Source organism: Phalaenopsis equestris, unplaced genomic scaffold (assembly GCF_001263595.1).
Source record: "Phalaenopsis equestris unplaced genomic scaffold, ASM126359v1 Scaffold000113, whole genome shotgun sequence".
In the NCBI taxonomy this organism is placed as follows: domain Eukaryota; kingdom Viridiplantae; phylum Streptophyta; class Magnoliopsida; order Asparagales; family Orchidaceae; genus Phalaenopsis; species Phalaenopsis equestris.
The window spans coordinates 61,256-77,521 of record NW_018164555.1 but is presented as its reverse complement, the minus strand read 5'-3'; the positions used below and the strand labels follow the sequence as shown (position 1 = coordinate 77,521).

The 16,266-nt window shown below is 34.6% G+C and overlaps 2 protein-coding genes across 3 annotated transcripts in view; one reads left to right on the top strand and one right to left on the bottom strand.

The window, feature by feature from the left end:
• Positions 1-5,907: 5,907 nt before the first annotated feature.
• On the top strand, positions 5,908-14,779 carry LOC110020949 (F-box protein At5g46170-like). Of its 2 annotated transcripts, XR_002293586.1 has the most exons (3): positions 5,908-7,367; positions 9,906-10,014; positions 14,436-14,779. XR_002293586.1 is itself a non-coding variant. In XM_020719256.1 (2 exons), the coding sequence occupies exon 1, from the start codon at positions 6,136-6,138 to the stop codon at positions 7,330-7,332; it is 1,197 nt and encodes a 398-aa protein (XP_020574915.1). In that variant the 5' UTR covers positions 5,908-6,135; the 3' UTR covers positions 7,333-7,367; positions 14,436-14,779. The 2 variants fall into 2 exon arrangements, 1 of the variants encoding a protein (XP_020574915.1); XM_020719256.1 differs by lacking the exon at positions 9,906-10,014.
• Positions 14,780-15,348: 569 nt separating this feature from the next.
• The window catches only part of LOC110020931 (transcription factor TCP2-like), a 27,562-nt gene continuing 26,644 nt past the window's right edge, over positions 15,349-16,266 (bottom strand). Inside the window, exon 3 of the mRNA XM_020719232.1 lies at positions 15,349-15,828. The gene's annotated coding sequence lies outside the window, so the exon portion shown is untranslated. The remainder of the gene's footprint in view (positions 15,829-16,266) is intronic.

Here is a 16,266-nt window from a genome sequence, read left to right as displayed (position 1 = left end):
TTAGTTCTAGAAATTTCTTTCTTTAATTTCACAATTTTACACTTTTGAAAGACTGGAATTGTGTTTTGCAAGTTTCAGGAGGATTAGCACCCAAATTGAAGCAAAACATAAAACTTTGGAATAAGTCAGCCTTGCGTAACCACACTAAGTTCTGGCATGGCCACACCGTGTGTGCAACGTATTCATAATGGTTTACGTGCGTGGTCATGTCGTGACTAGAAGATTGTGCGGCATCCCTTACTCTTATCGCAGCCACAAAATTTTTTTGGGTGTGGCCATGTCCTCTCGGTTGATGGCTCGTGTGCTTGATGTTTAGGAGTAGCCACATCTATAAGCAGCATGACCACGCGTCCAACCTGAGAGATTAGATTAATTATGCCACAAAGCGGATGTGATCACACTGTCATATCTACTTCAATTGGAAGGTTTTTTATGAGCGGGATTCCAATGGTTTCGGAAAGATTCCAAACTCGGGCTTTAAAAATGAAATTAAGGAAGAATTAAAGGGAGCATTTCGCAGAGAAAATTAGAGTGGATGCTAGGATTTGAGAGAGTGTTTTTTATCTTCTCCTGTTTTTGTCATTTTACTTTAAGAGGTGTTTGAGAGAATTATTTTTGTTGCCCTTGTAATGGGAGATTGAAAAAGCCTTTAAGTCTATTTTTTATTTTTTATAAAGACGTTTCCTACTGGGTTTGTTTCCCATGAGATTTCATGTGCTTTTCTCTCAAAACTTGAGCAACTAAATTATTTTTCGTGCCTTTGTGATTTGTGGATGGTTTTTCTAGCTTGATTTTTGTTGTCTATTTCTTATAATATGTTTTCTGTGATCTTGATTTTAACATTATTAGTTAACCTTCTAGCCTTCATTTATTCCTAACCTAGCCAATTAGGGTGTTAAAATTAATCATGGTTTACGACTTCGACAGAAGTGTAGTGAAAAAATTAGGTTAATTAAAAGATCTTATAATGATAAGAATATTTTATTACAGCTATTGCAACCAATGAAGGGGATCTAACAAATATTGGGGAAACCATAAAAGTAAACACAACATATCTTTGTGGAATTTCAATTCTTTTTATGGCCTAGGTATAGGCTTAAGAAGAAAATATCATCCATGGTTCCACGTAGAAGAAATTGTATGAAAATGTAAAGTCAGATGCCACACCTGAATTACAAAAGCACGATCCTTAACAATCTTGAAGAAACATACTCAGTCATGAGACACATTGACCCTGAAATTAATCGAACCTTTAGGCGATGTAAGAGAGCACTTATTGAACTCAAAACACCTTTAGAAATGGATCACCATCTGTACCCAGTCATGATACACCTTAGGGATCTTGCTAACTGAACTGAGACCTACTATGGTTCAGTAGAACCAGTTTGGGGGGCACTGAAGACCCTGATCTGCACTTAGCAAACTTCCTAGAATTATGTGTCACATTCAAGTAGACAGTGTCTCCAGTGATGCCATTAGACTAAGGCTTTTCTCATTCTTCCTTTGGGAGAGAGCTAAAGTGTGTTTGAACTCTTTAGCCCTAGGATCCATCACTACTTGGAATGACTTAGCTCAGAAATTCCTAACTAAGTATTACCTCCTTCTAAAACTATCAAACATAGGAATGACATCATATCTTTCACATGAATTGAGGGAGAGACATCCTGTGAGACCTGGGAGAGATTTAAAGAGTTGCTTAGAAAGTGTTCCCATCATACCTTACCCAATTGATTTATCGTCAGAGCTTCTATAATGGGCTTGTAGGTTTCCTTAGGCCCTTTATAAATGCTATTGTGAGAGGTTCATTCATGTCCAAATCATTTGAGGAGGCCTATGAATTGATTGAAGAGATGACTACCAGTAGTTTTCAATGGTCTACTGAGAGGCTGCAACCCAAAAAGGTAGCTAGTGTGCATGAATGACGTCATGTCTATCCTAGCAACTGAAATAGCTGACGAATCTAAGAAATTAGATAATTTCACCATGAATGTGGTACAATAGTCACCCTAGGTTGAGAATTTTAGTGATGACGCCCTAGGAGATTTTATAGCCTCTGCCTTAGAAGTCTTTAAAGCTATATGAATCCAGAACCATTCCAAATACCCTTGCTCGAATACCTACAATACTGGATGGAAGCAACACCCAAACCTTCAATACAACAACAATAACCAAACCAATCAAGGGGGAGAAACACATAACCAAGTTGTCCAAGGACTAAAACCAAACCAACCTCTTAGAATTAACCAACATCAAAACCAAAAGCTAGCTACTTCGGATGAGTTAGTGAGGCAATTACATTTGATAACACAAAGTCATGAGCTAGAAATTAGGAACATTGAGGGACAATTTGGGGCAATTAGTGACCTGTTTCAACCATAAGAACCCAGGAGCTCTTCCTAGTAACACCGAAGTCAACCCTAAGGAGAAAGGAAAGGTGCAGGTGCAGGTGCAGGTGCATGCATTAAAGTTAAGAAGTGGTAGGGAGTCAGATGAAACTCCAAGAGATGTTGACACTTTAGGGTGACCTGGTTTGAGACATGAGGGAGTGCGCACCACTCAGAATATGATGATTTGAAAGCTCAATGATTAGCATCGACTATCAGCCTAAGATGTTGGCCAACATCAAAGATAATATGAGTACATTCATGATCGGTTGGGAGCTTTCTAGGGACATCAGGGACTTATACCATTGTCACCATCATTTACGATTACCAGTCCTTTGTGAGATTCTATGGATGAGAGTGAGCTCGATGAGTAGAGGGATTGATGTTTGGATGACTTTTTGGATGAATTGTGTTTTCAATAGTTTTCTTTACATATCTGATGTACTTATGTAAATTGCAGACATTGTGGAAGTTTTATGTTGTGATGATTATGATGTGGATGTATTGAGATGATATTTTGACTAATTTTTCATATCATATTCTCTACTTTTTTTTCTTGTTATCACATTTGTGTCCTACCAGTTGCACTTTTATCTGCAATTTTACTACCTTCAACACTTTGATAACATGTTCCCAGACTCCTACTTGTTATGGCTTGTTGTGTGATTCACCGTCTGTAATTTTTTTATATCCTAATGTTATGCTACTCACATGTTAAACAATAGAATGTGAAATAAGTTTGGGGGAGGAGACCTTACATTTTTAGCTGCCTATATGTATTTCTTTTACATGCTGAGATTTATATTTGCTGCCTAATTTTATGCATCTTAGTCCATTAATATTGAAAAGTAAAAATGATGTTGAGTCAATATGAAATTTGCTTAAAGTTAGGATAGAGGTGAATATTATTAATTTTATGCATAAAATGTTTTTCTTCTACCTAAACATAGAAGTATTTTGACATTTAAAAAGGTAGAATGATGAGATTCATTATTTAGCATTAGAATTATTAAGCCTTAATTTTTTATTTGAACAAGGGGAGAACTTCATTTGATTGAATTTATCTAGAACCAAGGATCATGATAGGGATAGGTACACAAATGATTAAGGCCAAACTAGAATACACAAAGAAAAAGAAAAATAGGGGGAAAATGGTTTAATGCTTAACCAAATATAGAAATTCTTGTAGGTCCATAAAAAAATATACTTATATAATAAATAATAATAATAATAATAATAAATAATAAAGATGTATATTTATCTATTCAAAAAGTATATTGGAGGACTCAAGAAGAAGAAGCTTGAAGTTATGTACTCTCATATCTGAAATTCTAATATTCTAGCCTCCCTCCCATGCCAAATGAATTACCTATATTTTTATCAAGATCTTAAGGACTTTATAAATGCATCAAATTTTAAAGGAAAGCATTTGTTCTAATAACCATTAAACACTTAAATTATTTTGGTGGTATAAAAAAGATCATAGTCTTACCAATTTAAATAATAAAGAGTTCTCATGTTTGAATAAGAGATGTATAAGATTGCATTATTTAAAGAAATCCTAAGTTGAATGTGGATATCATAAGACCTCAATAAGTTTTTTCACTTCTTCTCTATTAATTGACTAAGATTTACATAAAATAAAGGCAATCAATTCCTTTGAAAATCTGAGTTGAGCATACAGATTACTTGAGAAAAAAATAATCTATAAATTTAGGGGGATTGGCATACTTCAAATTTTCACATTTCTTTTGTTTTTATTCAAGGATTTTCCTCCTTTAATTTCATAATTGTATGCTTTAGAAGATTGGAATTGTATTTTGCAGGTTTTGGGAGGATTATCACGCAAATCAAAGTGAAACAGGTAAATTTAGAATAAATCAGTCTGGCATAACCTTATGACGTGGCCAAGCCTTGTGTGCGACGTCGGCATGCTGGTTTACGGGCATAGTCATGCCGTGACCAGAGGATCGCGCGACATCCCTTACTCTTGGCGTAGCCATGTCGTTTATCAGGCATGGTCACGCCCTCTCTGTGGAATGCCCACGCTCTTGGTGTCTAGGTATAGTCGCGCTTATAGGCGGCGTGACCACGCTCTTAACCTGAGAGATTGGCGTAATTACGCCACAAAGCGGGAATGGTCGCACCGTCACATCTGCTTCAATTGGAAGGTTTTTATGAGCGGGATTCCGATAGTTTTGGATAGATTTCAAACCCAACCTTTAAAAAGGACATTAAGGAAGAATTAAAGGTAGCTTTTAGGAGAGAATTCGGAGCAGAGACTGGGTTTGAGAGAGTTCTTCTTCTCTTCTACCATTTTTGTCTACTTTCTTTGAGAGGTGTCAGACTTATTTCTACTGCTCTTGGAAGGGGATATTGACAAAGTTTGTAAGTCTATTTTTATTTTGGTAAAGATGTTTCTTACAGATTTTCATGAGATTTCATGTATTTTCTTTCAAAATATGTGTAGCTAAATTAATTTTTGTGCTTCTATGATTTATGAATGATTTTTCTGGCTTGATTTTTGTTGTTTATTTCTTATAATACATTTTTTGTGTTTTTGATTGTTTAACATTGTTGTTTAATCTTCTGGACTTCGAATCTGACCAGTTAGAGTGTTAAAATAAATCAGATCAACGACTTTGGCAAAAGTGTAGCGAAACAATAAGATTAACGAAAAGATTTGATTAGAATAGAAAATTTTTATTACAGATCTTGCAACAAACAAATAGGATCTGAAAAATATTGAGGAAGGCATAAAGATAAACACAACTTTTCTTTGAGGAATTCCAATTCTTCTTTTGACTTAGGCATAGGATTAAGAAGAAATATCATCCCTGGTTGACAATAACCATGTAAGAGAAATTACACGAAAAGTAAAGTCAGATGCTACACGTGAATTGTAAAGACACGATCCTCAACAATCTTGAAGAAACACCAAAGAAATTTGACCCGTGTTTCCCATGCTTCTGCTTTCTGCCAATTCTGATCAATTTAGGATTTATCTTTTTGGTTTTTTTTGAATCACATTGAACTAGGTGGAAATAACTAGTAAATTGTTGCTCTGTCTTTTTGGATATGTTTCTTGACACACTTTATCGTAGGAACGATATGTGGTGTTTTTGCAAATCGCTTGTTATCTTTACATGTATACTTGTATGAAGTAGCCGTCCTCTTCGCGTCAATTTTTATGACCATCAAGTTTTTGGTATCGTTGTCGGGAGACGTGCATTAAAAAATGTTCTGAAATATAGGAGAACTATAAGTTAGATATTTTTTTCTGTTTCTTTTATTACAATTTTTTTTCCTTTTCTTTAATCTTTTTTATGTGCATTAATTCTTCTGTAATTTTTTTGGAGGCGCTAAAAAGATTAAAACAATATTAAAAGTCAAAAAACCAAATTTTAATTCTATTTTAAAAAAATTAATTTGACACTTCTATAAATTTAGAGGTTAAAATAAATTCATATAAATAATTGAGATTATTTTGGCACTTAACTTTTAATAGATAAAATTTGCATGCTATCATGCTATGTCATGTATTCACTTTATCCTCACCATCTCACCCGAACAATTCGCGGCAGCTCCAAACCCCATCTTCCTCCCCACGTCTTCTGTTTCCTTGCTTGAATCAGCTCAACTCTAAATTCTTCCCTTCTGCCGTGGGATCCACCCTCCGAATCTCTCCGGGCTCCGGCAAACATGTCTTTCTAGGTTTCCATCTTATTTTTTCTTTCATTTCAGCCACAATATGTCATCGGCGGCAGCAGATCTACTGGAATCCCACAGGTGGTGCGTCCACCGCTTATCTTTGACATTGTCGTCGTCGGAGTACGGAATCGACAACTTTGATCGCCTGCCAGACTCGATCCTGATTGTCATCTTCAACCGGATCGGCGATGTGAAGGCACTTGGACGGTGCTGCGTCGTCTCCCGCCGTTTCCACGCTCTCGTTCCCCTCGTCGACAACGTTGTCGTCCGCGTTGACTGCGTTATACCGGACGATCCTTCTCTTTCTTCATCATCGTCCTCCTCCTCCTCGTCTGCTTTCGCTGCTGTCGTTGGTGATAGATCCCGCGGGGTTTTTTCTCATCTTGCTCGTTTCGTTTTCGGCGGGATTGTGCGACCCTTTTACGTCCTTGGTCAGATTCTCTCTGTTCCCTCTTCCAAGCGCGTTTCATCCTCCAATTCGGCCTCGTCCTCTTCCTCAGCTGAAGTTTCACACCACTCCCCCTCTGAGGTGCTGAAAAATTTTAAGGAGATCCGGCGGCTTCGGATTGAGCTTCCAGCCGGCGAACTCGGCGTTGATGAAGGTGTTCTTCTCAAATGGAAGGCTGATTTTGGATCCACCCTTGACAGCTGTGTCATCCTTGGTGCTGCATCTGTCCTCTCCTCCAAATCTGCAAATGCTAACCCTACGCATGAGCTTTGTGCCAGTGAAGACAACGGCAGCATTCCTGAATCTTTCTATATGAACGGGGGACTGAAGCTTAGAGTTCTATGGACAATCAGTTCTCTCATTGCCGCCTCTGCGCGGCATTACCTCCTCCAATCCATCATCAGTGATCACGAGACATTGGAGTTCTTGGATCTCACCGATGCAGATGGCCAAGGTGTACTGACCATGGATAGATGTCAGCTACAGGATCTAAGAGTAAGGCCTGTATCAGCTTCAGGTTCTTCACAGCGGACATTGGTCCCAGCACTCAGCATGAGGTTGTGGTATGCTCCGCTTCTTGAGATGCCAGGTGGATTAGTTCTTAAAGGGGCAACACTAGTTGCTATCCGGCCTAGTGAAAATTCTCAGAAGGAAGTGGCTGGAGGTTGCAGTATTGGCGAGCCCTTAGATTTGTCTTGGGTCTCAAATGCCTTGGAGGAACCATACAGGAGTGCAGCAAAGATGCTAGTGAAGAGGAGAACATATTGTTTGGAGATGAATTCCTTCTGAGATTTCAATGATTGGCAGAAATATGTTTCCTGCTGGTAATGATTTTTCTTGGTGCATAAACTGCAGCTGAAATTAGTAGTTTATGATTACTTCTCGTACTGTTTGTCTATTTTGTTTATAGGGGGATTGACATACGTCCAAATTATAAGGACCGCATATATAATTTATTTACATGGAAGAATCACGAAAATAAAATTTAATTAGGAGCATAAACTCCCATAGCCGGGGTGTCTTACATAAATTGCCCCCTATGGGGCGTTTTATATAAGACACCCTTAACATGGGCAATTTATATATATTTTTGTTATATATTTTATTTAGTTTATAAATATATATTACATATTATTTTTAATTAGTTTTAAGTACATATTATATATCATTTTATTTAATCTATTTCAAGCTTGTTTAATAAACCATATTAGCAGAAAGTATACAACAACAACAACAAGCCTTTATCCAATAAGTGCGGTCGGCTACATGAATCCTTTTTCTCCATTGTGTCCTATTGAGTGCGCTATTTTCATTTAGTTCTAATATATTAAGATCATTTTTTTATAAAAATATGCCCAAGTCTTTTTATGTCTACCTTTGCCTTTCTTAACGTAAGTCGAATCTAAAATATCTAGTCTCTTAATCAAATCATGAGATGATCAACATTTAATATGACCAAACCATGTAGGATGACTCTCTCATCCTGTCCTCCATTGGAGCTACACCAACCCTTTCATAGTACGGTTCACCACAATCTTATAAATTTTCTTTTCAAGTATAAGTAGCACTTTTCTTTCATACAATATGCTCGATGCATTCCTCTATTTCAACCAACCATTCTGAATTCTATTATTAACAACCCCATCTATATCACCATTACCTGAATAATAGACCCAGGATATCTAAAATGTTCACACCTTTTAATGATTTGATCACCCATAATTACAATTCTGCCACTAGAGCTGCTACTAATAAAATTACATTCCTTGCATTCAGTTTTAGATCTACTTAAATGAAGGTCTTTGGTGTATGTTTTTCGCGGATGATATATTTCTTATGGATAAGATTAGAGAAAGAGTTCAGGAAATGCTTTAATTATGGAGGTATGCTATTAGTAAAAAATATGTGTGAAAAATATGAGTTAACTAGAAATAAATCAAATTCATAGTATTTCTTCCAAATTAAAATATACTCATAAACATGATGCATACAAAGTACTATCATGTTCTACATTGGGGTGGAATGATGCCCGACCCAAGTGCATATGGTGGTCGAATTGGTTAATGTTGCGACTAATTTTTTTGAAATTCTATGACATCCTCATATTCAGTTGCATCTTTCATAGCTTGACGTGACATTCAGTAGTTTTATTCGTTCATAAGAATTGGTGTTGTATAAATTAGAGATGCACCCAAATTTAAGCTTATTTTAGATATATGTACGGGCATGTCCTGAAAATTTAAATCCTGATCTCGACTAGCAGAAGTTGTCCACTGTATGTAATATGATACACCTTCATATGTCGATGGTCCGGGGATAATTTGAGGGCCTTGCAAATATTGGCTGACCAATATATGTGAATTATTCTAGATAAGATTGATCATGCGACTCATTTAAGGGAGATCTATGTGTTATGGAAACTAAATATCTCCTTGAAGCATCAACTATTGATCGTATCAGAGTAGTAGAAGCTGACCGACATGGAGCATCATAAGTTGATCTACGATGGTCATGTGGTCTTACATTTGTTCTATGAGATGACCCCACCTCAAAATCATGTTCACTTGGTCTATCGAATGCACTATTATCAATATGAATTGATTATTCCACTTTACGTGAGAACTCCAAGATCTCATCATATTCTTATTTCATAGAACTATCACTTCTACCATACTTTCTACAAATAAAGTAATTCATCTCAAGATTGTGAAAACCAGACTGGAAATTGAACTGGTAGAAGGAGAGGTTGAAAGTTCAAAGGTTGAACCAAAGGTTCAACCAGATGGCCAAATAAATCATAAATATATTTAAAAATAACAATACAAAATATTTACATTACACTCAATTCTTATGTATTTAAATAACTAACACCTAAAAATTAATTTTAACATATGTCATTTTATCTATGCATGAAAATATGTATTTCACTTTTTAAAAATTAAAATAGTTATATGTTTTATGTGGTTTTATGTGATATAGATGATAGATAATTTTGGCAATATAAATGTAAAATAAAGAGTTAAGGTGTTAGTTATGTAAATAAATAAAATTGATTGGTATTCATGTAAATTGAATTTCTTTGTAATAATGATCTTTTTGATATGATATGACTGATTTGGGTGGTATAAATGTAAAAAATAGAGTTTGTGTGTTAGATATAAAAAATAAATAAAATTCGGCGATAGGTATGTAATTGCCCGTGAATTGAACGGTTTTTTTGAACCGGAGCCCGTTTGCTGGAGGGGTTTTTATGCCAATCAGAACCGGACCTATGTCTATTATTATGCATCACAACAGAAAAAATTCGTCGTAGCTATAAAATATACTTAATACATATTGTTATTCTCTCTTATGGTGATCAGGAGTAATAAATATCCGATGATTGGAGAGGTGGTTACATTAAGCAGATTGACGCGCAAGATCTATACCGCTGCAAATAAGTAGTGAGTTATGGACTGTTGTCTCCTCATGGTGAGTTCAATGGTACTGTGTATGCTTAGCAATTATTCCATATCTCTATATAGTATCAACGATAATGCATCTAGTCAACTTTTGATTTGACTTGCCATCCGACTCTCTTAAAATCTCATTCTATAAGATCAATAACTATAGATTGAATTCTAGCAAATTATTGTATAATGTGATCTGGAAGGTGCCAGTTGACAGACTTTCAACTTATTAGTGGAGCGCGGTCCAAATATCCATGCTCTCAAAACATATGTCATGTAATAACACCATATAAATATTTAAATATGACGTCAAAATAACCTGAGTATCAAGTTATATCTTTAATTATATCTTGCATAAGTATTACACAGACATGTAATTAAATTGAAAATGTATAAAATACCTGAATCTATCTAAGTTCATCAAATTCGACTCTATATATTTTAAGATTTTCAACTGACACTTCACGCATCCACTCTGCAATCTATCTACATGTTATTTAAACAAACGAGGATAAGCCAATCAATAGTTTGTGTATATATGCATATAAAAATTGATTATGTACTTGAATCCGAGCGATTTGCCTGATAATTTATGGGGAGTAGGAACATAAAGAGCGGGTCTACTAACATGCAAGTACTCCCAACTCCACACTTGAAGCAAATGCAAACACCCAACGATAGTAACAAAGGTATACTTAGTTGATAGATTTATTCTCTAATAAATGTATCAGCATCGACCTTCCCAAAGAATATCGTACAAATTCATTGAAATTATACAATAATGGTAAATATTGCAATTAAACATGTGATCTAGATGTATGTGGAAATACAAAACAACCTAATATGTACAAAATATAAGTCTTAACATGCCTTTAAAAAAATTAATTGTAAATCCTTGTAATACTCCCTGTAAAATTGTTAATGGAGCCAACGATGATGTATTGTAAGTGCCTAACACAAATGATATCTGCAACTTGTAATGTATTTATAAACAGTGTGCACTATACTGGCTACTCCCCGCCACTAGTAAGTGACCGACCACTTTAAAAATTGTGCCCTATAAAAAATTAATGATTTTAGTAGTGATATTGATTTTACATAATTTTTATATAAGAAAAGTACTTTGTATGACCTGATCTGAATTTGTTTCTCGATGTGATTCACCTAATGATGAAATGCTCGAATGTGCTTCTGGTTGGGATGTGTTGTTATCCCCTGAACATATGTCTAGCATGGTGGCGGTTTCCTCTCGAACCACTGCTCTATCATTGCAGTTATCATATCTCCGCATGTTTATTTTGATTAATCTAATATTTATCATGCTGCTTCTACCTCTTCCAATACTTCTGCAACCTACTCCATGCCAACTCCACTTACCCTTTAGGGTACTACTCTCTCCTCTCCACAAAGTTCTACTTCAGCTCATTCTATCGCATCAACATCTATTGCTTCCTCTAATTTTGCTTTCATCTTCACATGCCTCTCTACAAATTGTTTTACTCCCTATGCCTTTCAAGACATCCTCTTCATTTCAGCAGTCAAACACTTCTCCACTTTGCCTATAAAGCACATTCTCGTCCATGGTATCGCATGATTACTATGTTTTAATTAGAAACACTTAAACCAAAATAAATCTCTAATCTAGTCATACTTTTGGCAAATTTTCTGCTTTCTCTGGCTTGTCATCATTAAGCGCCATACTTGGAGGCTAGTTGTCTCTGCTGAGTCAATGCTTTTCAATCTCAAGATACTTGTGTGCTTGTTTAGACCAGCCCAACCAAAATGTGCTTGGCTACAAGTGGATTCTAAACTAAGATGTATTTCTGATGGTATTATTGATTGTCATAAGTTCGTTTAGCAGTTCAAGATTACAACCAAGAATATGACATTCATTACAAGAAAATCTTCAGTCAGTTAAATTACCTACTATATGATTACCTCTTTTCGTGGCTCTTCAATTTAACCGACGAGTTCCACGGTTAGATATCTCCAATGCATTTTTACACACGAACCTTGATGAAACGGTTCATATGGCTCAACATCAAGAGTTCAAAGATTCTTGGTATCTCACTCATGTTTGTCTTTTAAAAAATGCCATATATGACCTCAAGCAAGCTTTCTGCTAATGTAATGTTAGTCTGCCTCTTTTTCTCTAAATTCAAACTTTCATGGGGCATTTACATATGCTCCACCCAATTCTTATGTATTTACTTATCTTACACCTCTATTTTACTTTTTATATTAATACCACCCAAGTCTTTCATATCACATAAAAAATACCACTTTTTTAACTTTAAAAAGGTGAGATACACCTTTTCGTGCATAGGTAAAATGACACATATGTAAAAATTGAAGTTTAGGTCTTAGATACTTAAATATATAAGAATTGAGTGGTATGCTTTAAATCTTCCAACCTTTATCAGTAGCTCTATCGACCCATCTTTGATGATTTTTTACACTTAGAACACAAGAACTTTATTTGCTTACTTTTGTTGATTAAGTACTGCACGTCGGAAATGATGAAGATTTTGAAAACCGATATAATCCGTTCACATGAGAAATTTGGGAACTGTATTTACTTTCGTGGCCCTCAAGTTTTTCAATCCAATTCAGGAATCACTCTTAGTTAGTCCAAATATGTCTGGGAAATATTTCACAGAGGTGGAATTACTGATTGTAAACCTCTATATCCGATCCATTTGCATCTATGTTATTCCTTTCTATTGCAGCCATCGACCTAGTTTTGGATCAATAACTTCTCTATCGATTAGCTGGCTCTCTATAATATCTATCACTCGATCTAATATCACTTTTGCCATCAACAAAGTATGTTAGTGCATGCATCAACCTTTATAATGCCATCTTCAACTTCTCAAATGCGTTCTATGATAGATCAAAAAGGGAGATCTACTTTAAGCATATGCGGAGTTAGATTGGGCTGATGATTCCACGGATAGAAAATCTACCCTAGTTTTTATACTAGCGGTGGTTTTACTTTTATTTCATGGCGTGTTAAGAAGCAATTTATCGTTGTTTGCTTTTCTACCGAAGTTGAATGTTATGCTCTCGCATCGGCTGCCATCGACATTATTCGGCTTTGACGCACTTGCCTTGAATTTTCTATTTCTATGGACACCTTGATCATAAATTTCAAATATTTCTTCCATTGTACTTGTAAATGACTTGGGGGTAGTTTATGATCAATTTTGTTTTTTTTTGTTTTTTTTTTTGGTTTAGTTTTGTTTATGTTTTGATTTGAAACAAAACAAGTTTGATTATTTGATCAAAGTATGGTTGTTTCTAAAAGTACTGAAAGCACCAAAAAGTTATTTTGAGTCTTTTAAAAACATGCAGATTTGTTTTTAGAAAGAAAAAAAACAGTAAAAAATGTACTAATTAAACATATTTTTGATAACAAAATATAGAATAAAAGATAAAAAATAAAATTGATCCCAAATGAGACGTTTGTGTATCATGCCATACTAAGGAACTATTTGGGATCAAATTTGATCTTTGTTTTTATTTTATTTTGTTTATGTTTTTTATTTAAAACAAAATATATTTGATATGTTAAAATAAAATAAGATTGTTTTTAAAAACACTCAAAATATCTAAAAGTTATTTTAAGTATTTTCAAAAACACGTTAACTTATTTCTTAAGGCAAAAAATAAAACATCTAAAAACCACACTAAACAAACACATTTTTAAAAATAAAAGAAACCAAAAAACAAAAGAAAAAACAAAGGTGAGCCCAAAGAAGCCCTAAGCATATTAAAATTGACAGTCACTTTTTTTTGCGAGTTTATTTCTTCCAAGTTAATTTTTGTTCACCGCACCTTTTCTCACAATCGGCCGGCGGATATTTCAACCAATGCTCTTTCTACTAGACCTTTTGAATTACTTTGTAACATGTTGATGATAGTTCCTCCAATCATTATTTTAAAGGGAGGTGATGACGTATAATTCGATCGTTTCTCTACGATGGAAATTAGTCAACTTACCTGCAAATTCATCTCCATCACACGATGCTAACTGCACAATAATCTTATCTCTTGATCAATATCAAAGGCTGTTACCAAACTTAGGGCAAATCTGTCTTCCTACTGTGCTGTGTCGTTTACATTAGTTCTCATTAAGGACAAATTTAACAAAGCCAAATGAGTCTTTAGTGGCTAATTTGTCCCCACACTTTAAGACCCATTCGGGCTTCCTATTTTATGATTAAAGATGATGATAAACAAATATTCTTGGGATATTGTAATTGTTTGGTGATATAGGGAATACAGTCAATGAATGGATGGCTAATCATGGGTTGTTCTTATTGTCTTCTTTTGTGATTATTGCAAAACAATATTAAACTATCATTTTTCATGTTATATTTGATTATGGATAATATTTGTATTTCATGTTCATGAGACCACTTTTCTTTTTTTTTTCTTCAGGTATGCGTGGATTTGAGTGAAGGGAAGAAGAGAACTCTATCAGCCTGTATGACATTAATATCTTACAAGCCAAACAGTAACTTGTTCTTCAACTTTTTGCTGCTTCACATATTTATGATTACTTCTTCATTTTCTACATGTAAATAAATTTATTTATGTTTCTCAGTCTGATATATATTTTAATATTTTAAATTCAAGTACTAGTGCTGATTATTACTTGTCTTAATCATGGTGCTCAAATGCACGCCATTAGCATGCCTCTGTGGCTCTGTTCCAGATTAAACCTGATCTTGAATCATCTGCTATACATATTGTCACTGAGGGCATATATACTCTGTTTTTCTGTAGGCAAATTTGATTAAAATTTCATTTTTTTTACATCCTGGCTTCTCGTGTTGCATATTTGATTGCTCTTCTGCCTGTAGTATTGTATATTTTTGCCTATGGAAGAACGAAGTATTGTTTCAGGTGTGAAATCTGTAATATGAAGAATTTTAAGTGCTATATATGTAAAACTCCCCTATATATTTTTACTCATCATAAAATCTTAAAATAATCTGTATTCCATCTAAATCTATCGGATGCTATAATCTTGGGAAGTTACAGGATTTTCCTTCATTCAAAAAACGCAAAAGGTATTAATCTTAATGTATATAATGCTTGTTCATATTCGGAATACTTGGTGATCTTCATTAAGTTCTTTTAAGGCTAAGTTTAAAAGTTTGATTCTGTTTCAGAAGATTTGTGTTGGGATGGAAAAATCAGGTTCAATCGATTCACAACTAAATCACACTGCAGAAAGACATCAATTTGAGAGATTGAGAACAAAAAAATTAACAAAAGCGCATAAAGATTAAAAAAAAAATTAAGAAAAGCATGGAACATTTAATGTGCAAAAATTTGAATTGAAAAAAATCATGGAATCTGTAGCACAAAAAAATTCACTATGAAATGTAGAGAAATGTACATAATACAACACACTCAGAATTCTTCTCTACAAGTCTGGAACTCACAAACACTCTTCCTCCCTCAATTGCAGAAGAGCAAGCCTCATAACTCTAAACAGAACTTGTTGCACGCTCATTCTGTCTTGCTCTTGCATTGTCAAGAATGCATTCTCATATAGAAGTTGGAGACTTAAATTTTAATCAGAAACCTCTTCTTGTGTTTAGAGCATCACTGCCGAGCATTGCCTTTCCACTCACTCTATCTGAAGTTGTTCTAGGTGTGCCAAGATTTAAATTAAACATACGGAGGCGTAGTTGCATCTCTTCCGAGCACTGAGGTTTAAATTGCTTTGATTCCAGATGAATGTTCTAGGAGTGCCTAGCTTTGAGTAATTAATTGAGCTGAATTTGAGTTGACCATCCAGTGCATTGCTTCATTTACAACCCTATAAATATATATATATATATATAGACACACACACACACACACAAGCGCATAAAATAAAATAAAATAAAATACTGTGAATTTTTCACTCAAAAAAAATTATTTAATTCTATCCTTTAAGAGTTTTTGATTGATTTCACCGCCGACTATGATTGACCAAAAACAATCCATGTATCTAGATTGTCTTAACAATCAAGTATAAAGTTCTTAATGCATAAGAAATCTTGGGGCATTTACATACGTACCGCCCAATTTCTATGTATTTGCATATCTAACACCAAAATTTTACTTTTTTTTTTATTTTGTTTATACCATCCAATTCTTTGTCAAAAAAAAAAAAAGGCACTCTCTAAATAACAATGAAAAAAAGGAATGGCACTCATCTTAGATCTCATAGTAAAAATACTAAATAAATCTATTCCATCAAACCACAAAAAAA